Consider the following 16728-nt stretch of genomic DNA (forward strand, 5'->3'; position numbering starts at 1 on the left):
ATGTGATTGAGGTTGCCATCCTGTCTTCATTATTTGACATTTGTTTATCATACTTCACAAAAAAATAAAGTTACATTGTTTTCTATTTTCTGTATTTTCCATTATTTCATCACCTAGAATGAACACGTGCGTGTGTTTTCGGCAATCAGGGATACAATGGAATATGTGTTCCAACATTCCACTCCGAGGGAAGTGTACACGACTGTTACGACATGGTATGTATTCGAAAATCGCCAGCTCGTATTATGAATCTTGTGACTGGAGTCGACGTGCATGTATCTTCGCGTAATTTATCGCCTTTGCGTGTTGCAAAAAATGACGTGTGAGGACCGTCTATGAACTTGGTGCAGCTGGGCGGAAGGGCCAGACACAGAGGACTTCATTCATCGCCTCTAACATAGACTTCCTTCGTCGAGAGCCCCCCTCCACGCGTAAGCAAAAAGACAAAATAAAAAAAATGTAAAAACGAGTAAACTTAATCGTTACTACATGGATACTGTTTTCACGAAACGACTCCGTACGCGATTTCTCTTTCAATGCCAACTGAATCGGTCTGCGGCGAGGGAAAGAAAAGACAATCGCCGAACCAGCAATAAAGGGTTCCGGTGAGTTGTTCTCGCACGTATATAGGTTTTTATCCCACCTAACGACTGACCATAATAAAGCTTTGTTCTTTATGCCTTGTCGAATAATGGTGGTGGTGGTGGTCATGAAAACCGGCTTGCCGTTGTTGGCCTCACGTATGTGGGCTGTGTCACGACTGTAGTCAGGATGAGATGAGATGGTGTGATTACAGATGAAGGAATGGTGACGGCCGAAAATTAAGATTTAGGGCAGTCACTGCAGAGTTGCCGAGAAGTCCGAGCAGTACTCATAGCCTTTGAGCGAGGCCAGATTCCTGGAGAAAGTAGACGAGGCTGCGAATTTTGGGGTGTCTTTCCGTGAAAGAGCCTCTGGGATGTAGGACATCATCCACCATACGAATAATGATCAGTATAAGCACTGCGTGTATGCTAATCCTCGCATTGGTCTCAAATGATGATTCCACCACAAACGCAAACGTTAAAAAAGAAGGATGAAGTACATTTGCAGTTAGCCGTATGGAGTGCTAAATCGTAGATAGAGCGCAGAAAAAACCTTGTTTTCTGTGACCTGCATAGGGTTCGTACAAGATTGCTCAATGCTCTCTTCGCCTTTTTAGACGCCACAGGACTTGGACCCTCATTGTAACGACCCTCATTCCCTGATTCCCCTCCAGCAATAAAATATTCCCCTCCTGAAATGAAGTTGTTGTTTGTACAAGATTGCACAATAAGGATCGAAGTCCTATATGGTATCTAGAAAGGTGAAGAGAGCTTTGAGGGCAGAGGACAGCTTTAACAGGACGGCAGAGCTTTGAGGGCTCATTATTTCATTCCCCGCATCACCACCAGCAATGGGGTTGAGTATCGCCACTGGCGATGAAACTCCCCATTCATCATCTCACAATAAAGGTGTTGTTGTTGTTTTACAAGATTGCAGACGGGAAAGCCTCGTGCACACACTGAGGCACATAGGTACATAACCTCGAAGTCTACGAAGGAAGAAAGCTATCAAGACGTTGAAACATAGCCTCCTATATACTAGGAGGCTATGGCTTTGTCTGGAAACGGTTACCATCAGTTCAAAATTTGTAATAGGAACCATCTTTCTGTACCGCGCTAAACATGCTTTTTTTCGACGAACTCGTATATCGAAGTGTTCTTTCTTGAAATCTTCGTGGCACATAACGTTTGATGGTGGTCGAGACCCTATCAGTGCACTACTTGTCTTTCTGCCCATATGGCGAATTTTTCTTCATGTCAACCTAAGCCAACATAACCCAACCTAGCCGTAAATACGTCCAAAGAGCAATCGACGAGTGATGATTGTGGTAGCATAGCGAAAATATAGGGAGGGTCCATTAACTGTCATGTACTCCATAGTAATTAATTACCGGCACACAGCTAAATTTTAAAATGTTATCTCCATCTCCGAACACTTTCAAGACTTCAAGAGGTTCGTATATCGATTCTCTTCAGGGGGTTCTTCTCAGAGCCCGCCGACTCCATGCGATCGTCATGAGTTTATAATTTCCGTTCAATAACTGCACGTATTTTGATTCGTCACTGCCCCCTTTCTTCGACGTTTGAGACGATCCCAGACGTTGTATTTGAACCCCGTTCTGCCCTAGTTTGGAATAATGGATGGATGGGCGAATGTCCTCCAGTGCGGCTTCCGAGAACGAAGCTGGCTGCTGCGATGACGTGCCGCCTCTTATCTCCCCGTGGTGGTGTAGGGTGCTCTCCCCATCAATCTAGCCATTGGGCAAACGAGAGCAACACTTTATTTTTTGATAAGGGGATGATGTACAACGAGGCGGCTATGAGAATGCAGTGGGTGTTATAGGTGAGATCCCGGGTGAGATACATTGTGTTGGATGTAAGAGTGCACGTAGTAGTTGTGATGCACCTCTGCCGTCCTCTGCTGCTGCTGGTGGAAGTGGTGGTAGAAGTCCCATGCCTTGGCCAGTGGCTACAAGAATCAAACGTTGCATCAGCATCAACACTCGTTTGACCCTCAGGAAAACAATTAAAAAAGTAATCCCATATGCAGATGTACACTATAAGGGAAAAATTTGTAAATTGGGGAGTAATTGTAGGTTGTTGTCCACTAGATTGCAATTACTCCCTATTTTAATCCCCTGACCCTGAAATATATTCCCCAGCACTGGAAATAGTCCCAAATGATCCCCTTAAAGGGACACTAAAATGCAAAAACAACTTGTTCTCAAATGGAACTCCGTGTTTGAATTAGTATAAAGCAAGCAAAATTAGTTCACACAGCGCTACCGTTTAGAAGAAAAACGCGATGAAAACAGAGCCGTCTTTGGCGGCAACGAATGGGATCCTCAGGAAGCAAAGATTGGCCGCATCCAATGAGACAGCAGGAGAAGTGCGCTCATGCCTATCGGTGTGCTTACCGATACCGATTTACTTAATGGTAGCCCACAACATTCATCACAAATGTTCTAGCGATAACAATTATCTTCACGTCCTTCGGACAGCGACACCAACGTGCTCCGCAAGTCGCACTACGTTTTTCACCGGAACTGCTCCATGGCGTGGCACGCGCGTTCACGCGCAGCATATATGGACTAAAATCACCCGATGTATACCCGATGCACGAGCTGAGCGACGTTCACTGCGTAGTGCCTAGGCAAAAAACAGTCCGGTATAATTCTGACTGTATAGCATAGTATAGCTTCCTAACAGAATCGAAGTCTTGAATTACGACAACATGTGCGCAATTAACATAGCGGGTAACTTAATTTGAAGTGAACTTGTGGTGGCATTTTCGTGCCCCTTTAACGCAATAGTCTATACGTAAGTATGTGCTTTGCAAGTTTTTGACGGAACAGCGCCATGTAATTAAGCAATTTCCTGCCTACCTGCGGAGTGAGAAATACTGGTTGTTCCCTTACAAAATTGTACCCTTTGCGTGTCACAATATTTTATGTAACGTAGGAAAAGACGAGGACGAGGAAAAGCACGGGGCATTGGGAAAAACAATAAAGTTACGCCTAGTGTCCGGACCAGGAAGTCGGTTTCGGAGACTGGAACGTTACATTTTATAACTTGACAAACCCGTTTCATGCAAAGTCAAAGTACTTTCCCTAATGCACATAAAATATATGCATGGGACAGTGAGGAGAAAACGTAAAATGTAGTCATACTCTGTGGCTTCCGTGCACTTATTTACGAAAAGGATTAATGTTTGCGGGAATGCATTTAAAGTCCCCAAGAGTATACTGAAATGGAATTAATCATTTTATTCTCAGAGTGTAGTACATATTTGGTTCAAGTTTCTCACAAAAGAAGAAAATGACGTAGGACATGTTCAGATAGTGATCATTCTTATATTTAACACGTGCTTCATTAGGGAACGTATCTCATAGAAAGCACAACGAATACTGTAAACTTTTGTCGGTGACTTTTCAGCAGGTAGTACGAGCATTGCATTAAGCGTTGAGTATTGAGTAAGCGTTGCCTCATTGCAGCATTTTAAATGCAACTGAAATATCGAGACCGTATGCACCAAATGCTCATAACCTCCAAACGCTCATATGCACCGAAAAAAAGTTGGTGGTTTTGAGCGTTTGGTGGAAATGAGCAGGAGGGGAGAAGCTGCCCATAAGCACCAAACGTCCAGAACATCCGAATGCTCATATGCACCGAAAGGCGGGAGACCACAAAGGTCGGGTCTTCTTCTCCCGCATTTCGAACAAGGTCATAGGGTGAGAAAGGTGGAATTAATGGCGACTACCAAGGCCGCTTAATGTGTCAGTTTGAAATTTATGTAACAGCTTGGTTCTGCTTGTATGTAGTCAGAACGAATTTCTATCGAAGTTTATTTTTAAGTTCGAATTTGAATGGGGTTATCATGAGTCAATGGGTGTTTGAACGTGACAAACACGTCCGCCGTGGTGTCCGCCCATTTGGTCGAACGCCGTTTGGTAGAAGGCGTTTGATCGAACGCCGCTTGGTCGAAAACCGTTTGATCGAAAGCCGTTTGATCGACACCGTTTCTTCGAAAGACGTTTGTTCGAAGGGAGTTCAAAACTGCATGCACTGTGTCATCCGCACCTCTTTTTCTGTAACTTTTGACTCGAGCATACGGAGCGGACAATCAGTGTCCTCTGCTTTTTTTTTTTTTTTCATTTGTATTATTATCATTTTTATTTATTTATTTTTTTTTTTTGCAGGGAGACCACTGGTTATTTGCAGACGTTTGTCATTTACGAACCAGTAGGACACATGTTGAAGAAAGTTGCCCCAAGTTGGGAGCAGCCGATAGTCTGTGCTTCTGAGCACCCTTGTCATTGCTGGTGACATATTTAAAGGAAAAGATCTGAAACGTGATAGCCATATGTGCGTGAAAGCCACTCGAAGTCTGTGGATGCTAAGAAGGAAATTTCCCCATGGCACAACGAAAGATATTAAATTAACAGCATATAAAACCTTAGTTCAACCTCGTTTAGTGTATGCATCTGCAGTCTACACATGCACGCTATCCGAAAAAATAGAGAAAGTACACAGATCTGCTGCCCTGCTTAGCCTGTCTAGGTTTCGAAGGACTTCTTCGGTTACATGTCTGTTGCAAGAACTAAATTTAGATTCACCTGCACACAGACATATAAAATAAAACTGTTCTTTCTCCTATACAATGGCGAGTTGATTAGAAACAATAATACATTGTGAAAATTTATCCACATTCAACAGGAATAAATCATCAAAAAATGTCATAAATGTATTTTTATTTATTTGCGAAAAATGTTTAATACTTGAAATCAATTATTATTTGACAAAGGGTTGGGGGATTAACATGTATGGCATGTTTAGTCACTATGTGTCAGAGCGGAAAACCCTATCAGGTTGTCGAACGGGCTAGCGTGAACAACATGGGCCCTTGGACCGCTTCTTGGACACGAAAAAGTGGGTTAGCATGAGGAATGTGTTTGCGAGCAAGCGGGTTGCGCACAGTTAAATGTTGCTTAGGATAACGGCATTTAGAACTCCGGCTTTGTTTTTTCCTTTGTTTTCGAACTCCGGCTTTTTTGTTAGGGTGAGAAAGGTGGAATGAATGGCGACTATCAAGGCCGCTTAATGTGTCAGTTTGAAGTTTATGTAACAGCTTGGTCCTGCTTGTATGTAGCCAGAACGAATAGCGCCTTCTCGTTTATGGATTTCAATTTTAGCTTTATTTTCATAGACATGGAGGCATCCTAGGACAAAAGACTTCATTCTAGCTCGAAAGCCACTCGCTGTAGGCTGTAGCAACAAAGAGCGTGGCCCCCTCCGAACATATGTCCGGGTTCACTTACAGTGCAGAAGCTGGAATACGATATTTATATAGGGTTTATATTTTGCATACATAGGCCTACAGTGAACATTTGCGCAAAACCCTTCTTTCGAGCCTTGTTCTTCGCAAGTTGGTTAATCAATGCGTCATAGTCTAGAGATATGATAATCATGTTTTCGGTTGATTACGAACTCGGAAAGCCTGACATATCTTATCGTTTTGCGCAGAATATTCTTGATCGGTCAGTTTCATTGTGCTGAGGCTCTTTTCAGCGTCAGCTGGTGGTCAGAAAATGGAATCCTGACGCAAATGCAAGGATTCAGATATATCCCCTGGAGGCTTTCTTGTATGTGTACGTTAAAAATTGTTTGGCGTCTCTTTGTTTGGCGTCCTCTCTTTTTCTCAATGACACAAAACGATATTCCATTATAAGTTCGCTGGCATCGATGTCTACCATTTGTACTTCAAAATTTTTGCTGCGATTCTCCAGTTCAAGTTCCCATTGACACCGCCCCAAGTTGTTAGCGTTTTACAGAAATCCAAACAACTTTTACCACTCCACGCGTTGGTCGACAAAACAGAAGATATGGCCTGTTCAGTCAGAATAAGAAAGAACTGAGATTTGAATTTTCGTTCTGCGGAAAGACGACTCCTACTTTTTTTTTCTTTTTTTCTTGTCACTTTTAGGAGAAGGTAGCAGACATTGCAGAACTGCTTCCTGATCTGCTCGCGTTGTCTGTACTCCGCAAAATAAAGAGAGGAACAGAAAGAACAGACGCAATTTGTACAATACAACCGGTGCTGCAAATGGAACCGTTTTTATGTTCCTCATTAAATGGCGTGCAGCATTTATTGTTCATTAAGATTAATGTTAATTGAAAAAGCATGTCTTCCAATTTCGAACAAATGAGGAGTGAGAATGATAGCACTTGATTGGCTATGATCCGGTTCATCAGATGTCCACAACCACGCTGCTGTATTTTTGGGCGCACGGAACCGCGCGGGACCATTTCTTCCGCCACGCGACCAGGGACCAATTTTTCCGGGACGAACTTTTCCGGAACTATTTTTTTCCGGAACTCCATCCAATATGCTCTACACATTCTCGTTCCTATAGTTATTCTATCTTCGGTCTGGAAGATGACTGGCTTGGTTCTTTGAATGATTGGTTTTCAACTCATTTCTGTTTGCCCACCGTTTTAGGCATTCAAGAACAACATTATTTCCTCTTATAAGTAGAACTCGGATATTTACGTGCTAAAACCATGAAAATAGACAGGTATTTAGACAAAAAAAAAACACCTAAATATGCAAGAACATGCAAAAACAGGCACGTTGTAACACATGCCAAAACTACTTCTAATGTATGCTTCACGACACAGAATTTATACTGTGGAACTGTAGCGAATGCTACAGAACCTTTCGATGACGCCAGTGCCTGACTGCGACGCTGTGCAGCGTCAAGCCTCCTTCCTGCACCGCTAGTTCAAGCTCACTGGGTGTTATCGTTGATTCTCTGACATGTATTCAGTTTAATTTTATTTCAGTTTATTTCTTCAGTTTGTTTTTACTACTCGTTTTCTCTTAGGTATACTCGTTTATGTAGCTTTAAGCGCTATGGAGTAGACGGCGTTCCATGTTGATATCCGTCCATCGGCCACATTTTCTCTTAGACGTCAGCCACACTCTACCTCAGGTAGGCGAATTTAATTCACTGTGGTGACGATGAAAGGTCTCGCCGTTGTTGGCCTCACAGAGGTGGGCAACGTCACGACTGACAGCCTGGGGGAATGTGTATACTGGCTGACTTCTAAAGGAACTGTGCCGACATATGATTTGGTCGAAAGGCATTTCATTGAAGATCGAAACGACAGCGGTCGTTTGATCGATTTTTTTATTGGCTCACTTGGAGTGTTGAAAATGAAAAAAAAAGAAAAAAGAAACGAAAACAACAACAAAAACAAAGCCGGAGTTCTAAATGCCGTTAACCTAAGCAACATTTCACTGTGCGCAACCCGCTTGCTCGCAAACACATTCCTCATGCTAACACACTTTTTCCTGTCCAAGAAGCGGTCCAAGGGCCCACGTTGTTCACGCTAGCCCGTTCGACAACCTGATAGGGTATTTCGCTCTGACACATAGTGACTAAACATGCCATACATGTTAATCCCCCAACCCTTTGTCAAATAATAATTGATTTCAAGTATTCAACATTTTTGGCAAATAAATAAAAAATTAATTTATGACATTTTTCGATGATTTATTCCTGTTGAATGTGGATAAATTTTAACAATGTATTATTGTTTGTAATCAACTGACCATTGTATAGGAGAAAGAACAGTTTTATTTTATTTATCTCTGTGCAGGTGAATCTAAATTTAGTTCTTGCAACAGACATGTAACCGAAGAAGTCCTTCGAAACCTAGACAAGCTAAGCAGGGCAGCAGATCTGTGTACTTTCTCTATTTTTTCGGATAGCGTGCATGTGTAGACTGCAGATGCATATACTAAACGAGGTTGAACTAAGGTTTTATATGCTGTTAATTTAATATCTTTCGTTGTGCCATGGGGAAATTTCCTTCTTAGCATCCACAGACTTCGAGTGGCTTTCGCACACATATGGCTATCCCGTTTCAGACCGTTTCCTTTAAATATGTCACCAGCAATGACAAGGGTGCTCAGAAGAAGCACAGACTATCGGATGCTCCCAACTTGGGGCAACTTTCTTCAACATGTGTCCTACTGGTTCGTAAATGACTGGTTCGTAAATGGTTCGTAAATGAAATAAATCACAAACGTCTGCAAATAACCAGTGGTCTCTCTGCAAAAAAAATAAATAAATAAATAGAAATGATAATAATGCAAATGAAAAAAAAAAAAAGCAGAGGACACTGATTGTCCGCTCCGTACGCTCGAGTCAAAAATTACAGAAAAAGAGGTGCGGATGACACAGCGCATGGAGTTTTGAACTCCCTTCGAACAAACGTCTTTCGAAGAAACTGCGTCTATCAACCGGCTTTCGATCAAACGGTTTTCGACCAAGCGGCGTTCGATCAATCGCCTTCGATCAAACGGCGTTCGACCAAATGGGCGGACACCACTGCGGACGTGTTTGTCACGTTCAAACACCCATTGTCTCATGATAACCCCATTCAAACCCACACATTCAGTCAAATTCAGTAAACTTCGATAAAAATTCGTTCTGACTACATACAAGCAGAACCAAGCTGTTACATAAATTTCAAACTGACACATTAAGCGGCCTTGGTAGTCGCCATTAATCCCACCTTTCTCACCCTATGACCTTGTTCGAAATGCGGGAGAAGACCCGACCTTTGTGGTCTTCCGCCTTTCGGTGCATATGAGCATTCGGATGTTCTGGACGTTTGGTGCTTATGAGCAGCTTCTCCCCTCCTGCTCATTTCCACCAAACTCTCAAAACCACCAACTTTTTTTCGGTGCATAAGGAGCGTATGAAGGTTTGGAGCGGTTGGAGGTTACATTTGGTGCTTATGAGCTACTACCCCGCCTGAGGCAGGAAAAACGGGAAGTGCCCCCCACCACACCCCCACCCTTTGCAGATGTGTACAGGGTGTTCCAGTTAAACCCCCGGTCCAAGTAATTCTCGAACGGGTGCACCAATCAAATAACTTCCTTTTTTACAAGCGTCTGTCCGATACCACCTACAAGCTGCGCACCGTGTGAATGAGCGAGAGGCGCTCATTATTTAAATAAAAATTCAGATGAGTTTCGTGAAAAACATAACTTCTAAAGCAGGGCGCTGTCGGCATTAAAACGGATACATCTCCTTTTGGGACCTTCAGTGGACACCTTTTAGAGAAAAATCTGCCACCGAAACGGGTCATTTGTTGCAGTAATTAATTGGTTTGGGTTTACATATTTTTGACGTGGCTGATCGCGGCGAAGCGCAAAGGACGCTCTTCCACTCCCTTATCCACCAATGAATTACGTCCTTTTGCGCTTCGCCGCGACCAGCCGCGTCAAAAATATGTAAACCCAAACCAATTAATTACTGCAACAAATGACCCGCAAAGTTCTTCGATTGGTGCACCCGTTCGCGAATTATTATTTAGCCCGGGGATTTAGCTGAAACACTCTGTATACTCCCTAAAGGAATTGCGCAACAATAGCAAGGAAAATCTTTCAGTGGCTATGTAGCGGGTAATTTCTTTATTTTTGCATAAATGTTCTGTGCTTCAAAGCAACACAGAAAAATTCGAAGTAAATTTGTGGAAAGTAAGACATGCAGCATTATCCCCAAGGCATTTTGCGGAAATTTATCTTCATCAAAGGTTATTTTCCTATATTCACCAACAAACTTTTCAAGAATTAGACGCACATAAATCTATACAGAGTCCATCCTCTGTACAAGCACCTTCCCAAATATTGGGCTGAATTCGTGCATGCTTGAAAACGCGGACGAACAGGCGCAATCGTTGCAAACAGAAGAAGGCCCTATATACAAAGGAGTTTTTCGTCAGATTTGTCCCTTTAGGAAAATTCACCAACTGCCGGGTTTGACTGGCTGTTGGCGTCAGGTGGTTCTTTACTACTATTACTCATTTGGAGTACAGGCAAGTTTCCGGAGGGTTTTCGACAGTTCGTCCCAACTTAGAAAACCAGGAAAACGCTGCATACGAATCCTGCGCAGGACGTGTGATCAGGATATATCGGAGCCTGACGAAAAGGAAATAGACTCGATTACAGAGGAGTAAGTCTGGTCTTCTTTAAGCCTGAACTCTCAACATCCGAGAAAAGTGGAGGCAATAGTATTCCGAAATGCCTCATCTATGACACGCGCTTCACACTCGCCGAATCTCATTAGGTTATTATGTTAATGTTATTAATTTCCTAGCTTCGCACGACAGCAATCGCTCTTTCCTCCTCCCTATACGCTTCCTCCTATATACACTCTATTTTATCTTATTCCGTGGTGGCGTGAATGTTTCTAAACACTCCCCTAGAATGAACACCTGCGAGGTTTGTGAACGATTTGGAGACACAGCAAGGGAGTCCTCGTATACGGGACCTACTCGATCAGATAAAAGCTAAGGAGGTGTAGTCGCCCTGTATGTAAGGGAGTCATTGTGCTCACATGAGGTGGAGAGTGGTGGTGTGCAGGCGGGTAGAGGGGCAGGCCGGAGGAGGTACAGGGGAGGACCGGCAAGGTTGTGTGGCATGGAGGCGGCTGAGGAGGTCCCGATGCACCTCCGCCGTGCAGCTTATTTCTCAGAATGCGGCTGATGCTGCTAACGGATGGAACGTTGTACTTGTCGCAGACTCCGTCGGCCAGTAGTCTGTCTCGGATTTCCCAGGCGAACATTCCGGGGTCCTTGTGCTTCAGTTCACGGATGTAAGACACTACCTGCGCACCGGATACAGGACTCGTCGATTGAATGTGAAAAAGAGAAAGACGTAGTGACGTTTGCAGCGGCACCCCTTGTTCGTGCACCCCACAAGAAGTATAGGGAAAGCGTGGTTAAACCACTGGGTGAAGCTGCGACGACTGACATATGCTAAGTGTGCACCATGAACGAGTCAGCAACGTGCCTAGACGGTTTACTTTGAGGAATATCACCAGCGTGTATCATACAGCCTACTCGTGTCGCACTGCCCGACAGTCGAGGGTGTCTATTGAAATGAACTATCGTCCAAACTATAGCCAGCTGAGGACGCTTTCGACATATTTGGAGCGCGCAAGGGGACCGTGATCAGTGTCTTCTGTAATGTCACATTCACTGCAACTCGAAGAGACGATCCTTCCGGCTTTGTTTAAGAGTGCGGCGCTGTACGCTACATTAATACAGAATCAGGCGTGAAATGTGTGATGGCGCACCGACACGATCAAGAACACAGTAATTTAGGATCAGTATACAATAGCAAAGTTAATACTGCCGTTAGCTATAGCCAGTACTCGGAACAATATTCCTGCAGTCTGAAAACAGAACTTCTGAAACTGAAATCGCGTGCGGTGCGACTTTTTGTAACAATCAACGTAACTTTGTGTCACAAAAGGCGTGCCCCTTCCGCTTTCAACAAATCGGGGTGGAGAACAATGTCGTTCGGGGTTATGGTTGTTTGCATGTTATGCGGTCAAGTTCTGCACTCGAAAGACAGACCTTCACTGCATACTTTGTTAAAACAGAACTCATACACAACATTGCACGCTCCTAGCCAGCCATCATCCCGAATGACATCATCCTCTCCCCTGGTTTGTTGAAAACGGGAGGTGTACGCCTTGTAGTGATACTTGTGTAGTGCTGTTAAGTGTCACAAAAAGGCCCTTCACGTTGCACTGGTGCAACGTGCAGTGGTTTGCTTTCAGCGTGTTATGCGGTGAATTTCTGTTTCATGAGATACACACCACTGGGCCACCAGGGATATGTACCACGGACGAAGCACGAAGCTCCGAGCTCCGTGTTTAACACTCGTGTCTTTCTATGGCTTCACTCAAGCTGCTGTGGAGTTGGGAATTTCCCTCACCTACACTCTAAAGACAGAACTTCACTGCATAGCACGATCTTCGCCAACCATTGTCACGAATGATAGGGTTATCGATTCTGATTCGAAGAGAGAAGGGAGCGTACGCCGTTTTGTGGCAATCGGTATATATAATAATTGCCACAAAAAAGCGTACCCCCCTCTCTCTCTCTCTCTCTTCGAATCAGAAGCGATAAGCCCATCATTCGTGGTAATGGTTTGCGCACATCGTGCTATGCGGTGAAGTTCCGTTTTTAGAATGTAGACCTTCTATTTTACTTGACGATGTCGAAAATTTTCACGCGAGTGATATAACCTCCATAAATCACTCGTGTTTCAAAATAATGCAAATAATCGAAATCTATACTCTGATCTAAGTTATCATCGCGACTGTGATTGAGCGATGCTGGTATACAATGGTTGCTATTTCCTACTCCGCAGAGACGTGCAACTCAAAGATGATGGGAATCATTATGGTGTTACCTTTGGTGTGGTCACTCTGGGTTTCGACCCTCCGATGGCCCCGGGAAGGATGGATCCTGTTTCGTGATACCTGGCTAGGATTTTGGAGACACATCCGTGCGAGACGCGTAGCTGTCTGGAAATGTCACAGGGACGCACCCCTAGCTGCGCCAGCTCCACAATCCGTAGTCGAACGCTGTTAGGCAGGGGCCGACCGTTCACAAACACACCGCCCAGCTGGTTCACTTCCCCGTAGGCGCCCTGCAGGGGTGAAGAGTCTGCAACAACATCAGAATTTTACGTAGCTTTTCATATTAATTGTTGTACTTTGTAAGCAGTATTTCACACTGAAAAATTGATTCACAGGAAGCCATTAACCCAGTGTTTCGAAAGAGTGTATCTCTTTCTATACCGACACACCACCTTCCATCACATATAAAATCCGCTAAATTATAGGTATGTCGGATTATGAACGTCCAGCGCGTTTTATGCAACATTACAGAGACATTACATGCGCGTGCGCGAAGCGCCTCTTCCGCACGCTTTACAAAAAATGATCGTGGGGCCGCGGCTACTCCAGAGCAATTATGTAAAACGTAGTTCACCACAATGCGCTTTTAAAGCAGAACTTGGCCACACATAATATGCTCAAGGCCAACGACAGCGCAGTGTGATACTGTTACCACTGATTTGAAGAGAAATCGAGGAGCTCGTCTTTCTGTGACCGTTAGCATTTCTGTGTCACGGAAAGGCGTACCCTCTCACTTTGAAAAAATCAGGAGGGAGAACCCTATCATTCGGATTCGGAATGATGGCTGGCTTGGAGTGTGTTATGCAGTGTAAGTTTGCGATCTGCTTTTAGAGTGTGGATTGGATCACTATCGTGGCGTCATATATTACTAAAATAATTCACAAACGCCAGCAGACAAGGGAACTTAAAATGAGCTCTTATAGTAATCGAATTTACTGTTTATGGGAATTACATGAAAGCAACAGACAAACATGTTGTGTTTGTCCTAATTGTTGGTTCAGCCTCTGCATGAAACCGTTAAAAATATTGCAGTCAAAATTTCCAAGTGATGGCACGCTTTAGGGTCGGCACAGAACAGATAGTGTGCCTCGGCGAGACAACATCGAAGTTCCACAGTGCCAAGCCTGGTAGCAGCTGCAGCAAGTGCGGCAGCTGCATTAGACACTTTCAAGACTTATGGTGAGCTTTCTGCTGCTTTGAATATTAACAAATCCAAAGTTTGGCCAGTGAACGGTCTCTCAACTCCCACAAGGCATTAGCTACACAGACGTAGTCAGTATACTCGGTATAAAGTTAACTCAGGCAGGTGCAACCCTGGGGAACTGGACAACATGCTGTGGAAACGCTGGAACGGCAGATGGAAACTGCGGGTAATTTTGAACTCTCTGTGCGTATCTAATTAAATGCGTATTTCGCAGTAAACTGTGGTATGCCGCATGGATAATAACTCCTCCGGCGAGGATCATTGTGAAGGTGAATACGTTAGCCTTTAACTTCTTCTGGAGGGACCAGACACACCTATTATCGTGTTGAGGGAGGCCAAAAGCACAGGGTGGGTGGAGCCTTCCGTGCGTTTGTATGTTTGTTTGTTTGTAAGGAAAAAACGAGGAGAAATTGAACTCGTCTCCTGACGTGTTCTGCTACTCCTAACATAAATCCTCACCCCCCCCCCCCCCCCAAAAACAAATAATACTTCTGAGGTGCTTTACTCTCAAGTTCGCTATTCAGAAGTCCACTATTCACGATTATCCACGATTATCATCTATTCACTATCCACTATTATCTCAAGATCATGCACAGAGAATCATTCTTCTCACAGCTCTGAACAAATTTCACAAGTGCCGCCAAGGCAGCATCCCTCGTGTTCGGTGCCCAAAGTCCCAACATCTTCACTATATCGAAGACCCTGCTCTCTAGTCGTTCAAGTGTAGCTTTCAGTGTAGCTCTTTGCGATGCATACCTAGTGCAGTTCATTAATAATATGCTCCACCGTTGGACAAACCGAACAATTCGATGAGTGAATTCCAGGCGTGCAACATACAGTTCGTTCTTTACATTGAGGAATACCTTAGGCGTATTAAACCAAGTGGATTCACCGGGTTGCCCTCTAGTCACGTACTGGCCGGGACCGGGACGCAGGACACTTGTACCAAGGGGTCTTGGCAATATGTATCCTACAGCAGAAAACCCACCAGGGCTTTATAAAGGGATTATTAGGCAATATAAGTTTGTGCAAGATCATCTTCCGGATACAGATGTAGAGAAAATACAAGTATCCAGAATATGCGAGGCTTTATGCTCCGCAGAAGGGACTACCAGTGACGTTCTCGCACAGTGGCAGAAGGGACCCGATTGCACTGCCGCAGGAGAGTGCGGACTTTCACTGGAAAGCCCGCTGGGGTATACTTGCAACAAAAGATCATTTGGTCAAATGGGGAACCACACGAAATTCTACTTGCCCTAGCTGCGGTGCACACGAAACAAATACACATGTTTTACATGAGTGTTGTAGTGTCGACATTGTGGACTTAGTGCGCTGCCGCTTCGCTGCAAGGCGTAACGTTGTTGAGCGCCCGAAGTAATTGTGACCATCTAATCATAATAATTGTGTCATACGTACTCTGGGAGTTCTGATGTCGGGCTGTGGCTCAGAATCGCCGTATTCGAGCAATGCATCCGAGACTTACTCTTGATATGTGTTTGCTCCGTGACTTGTCTCTTTTCGCTCGGTGAACAGGAATTCCTGCGTCAGTGGTCTAATCGGTACATATGCGTGTGAAGTATTGGCGCGTTGCTCTGAGGACCCCCGTTTTCTAACAAGGGATTCAGACTATGTAAATAGTGTAAATAATCAGAACCTATTTTTCATCTGTATTTTCAAATGTGTGCATCCGAACTTACTTAGTAGTTTATACATACTTGTAACGATAGCTTGCATCATCATCATCCAATGTATGTGTGTGTGTTGCACGTAGAACATTTACGTTGTTATGGTGTTAGTGAAAAGCGAAGTGTATAATTTGGTCAGTTACTTGTGTAATTAATTGTTAATAAAATATTCTGAACAGCCTGGCAGGAAGTATGCATGCAGAATAAGAAATACGCCGAAGCCCCATGGCTGCACCTGAAGTACGTTTATTCACTACCCCAGGACGGTGCCATGTGCCCCGATTCCCGGGATAAGAACACTTCAATGAACGTCGCGTAATGTCTGCGCTTTTCTTTTGTTTATGCAAGTTATACCTTTTCCTCACTACAGGGGGCACTGCAGCAGCTCTTGTTCTCGCACGTAAAGGCAAGGGAGAGAGCGGGTTTCTGGCGGAGTAACAAAAATGACCACCATATCTGCTTTTATTTCCGGGGTTATTTCCTCGCGTTATATAGGTCCGACCCCTTTATTGAAAACGGCATCAGTGTACCAGAAGGAGTAGATCTTGTTATTCAGCCGAATTTCTTCATTTAGTAATTAAAAAAGTGCATTAACTAAGCTAATTAGCACAGTGCCCCAGAAGGTCGCTAATTTCACTTGACTTGGGGGACATATCGCAATTTACTGAAATTGATAAACAGACAAATTATGTCCATAACTGGCGTGGACACCCTAATGTACGTGCACGTATAAATTCTCTATATAGATTCGTTGCCCCTGCACGACACCTGTAGTAGTATGTAGTGAGTGTGTTTTGTATGAGCGCATTGCGTGCCCACCAACTTGTGGTATATGCATATGCGCGTTCCTTCTACATAATCACCTCTCTTCGCAAGCTATCTTCTGCATTGTTCTCGGGTAAAACACGTGTTCTTACAAGTGAATCTCCCCAACAATCTTACCGTCATATAACTTTGGGAAACAT

General features: G+C 44.0%; 1 protein-coding gene across 1 annotated transcript in view; it reads right to left on the reverse strand.

Moving 5' to 3' along the window:
• Window positions 1-2349: 2349 nt before the first annotated feature.
• Window positions 2350-16728, reverse strand: part of LOC135397986 (paired box protein Pax-1-like) — a 50429-nt gene continuing 36050 nt past the window's right edge. The window contains exons 2-4 of the mRNA XM_064629449.1: window positions 12865-13121; window positions 10997-11266; window positions 2350-2553 (exon numbers count right to left, since the gene is read on the reverse strand). Of these exons, the coding sequence (XP_064485519.1) occupies window positions 2422-2553; window positions 10997-11266; window positions 12865-13121 (659 nt within the window). The 3' untranslated portion in view covers window positions 2350-2421. The remainder of the gene's footprint in view (window positions 2554-10996; window positions 11267-12864; window positions 13122-16728) is intronic.

The sequence above is a fragment of the Ornithodoros turicata genome, chromosome 6, assembly GCF_037126465.1.
Source record: "Ornithodoros turicata isolate Travis chromosome 6, ASM3712646v1, whole genome shotgun sequence".
NCBI lineage: Eukaryota > Metazoa > Arthropoda > Arachnida > Ixodida > Argasidae > Ornithodoros > Ornithodoros turicata.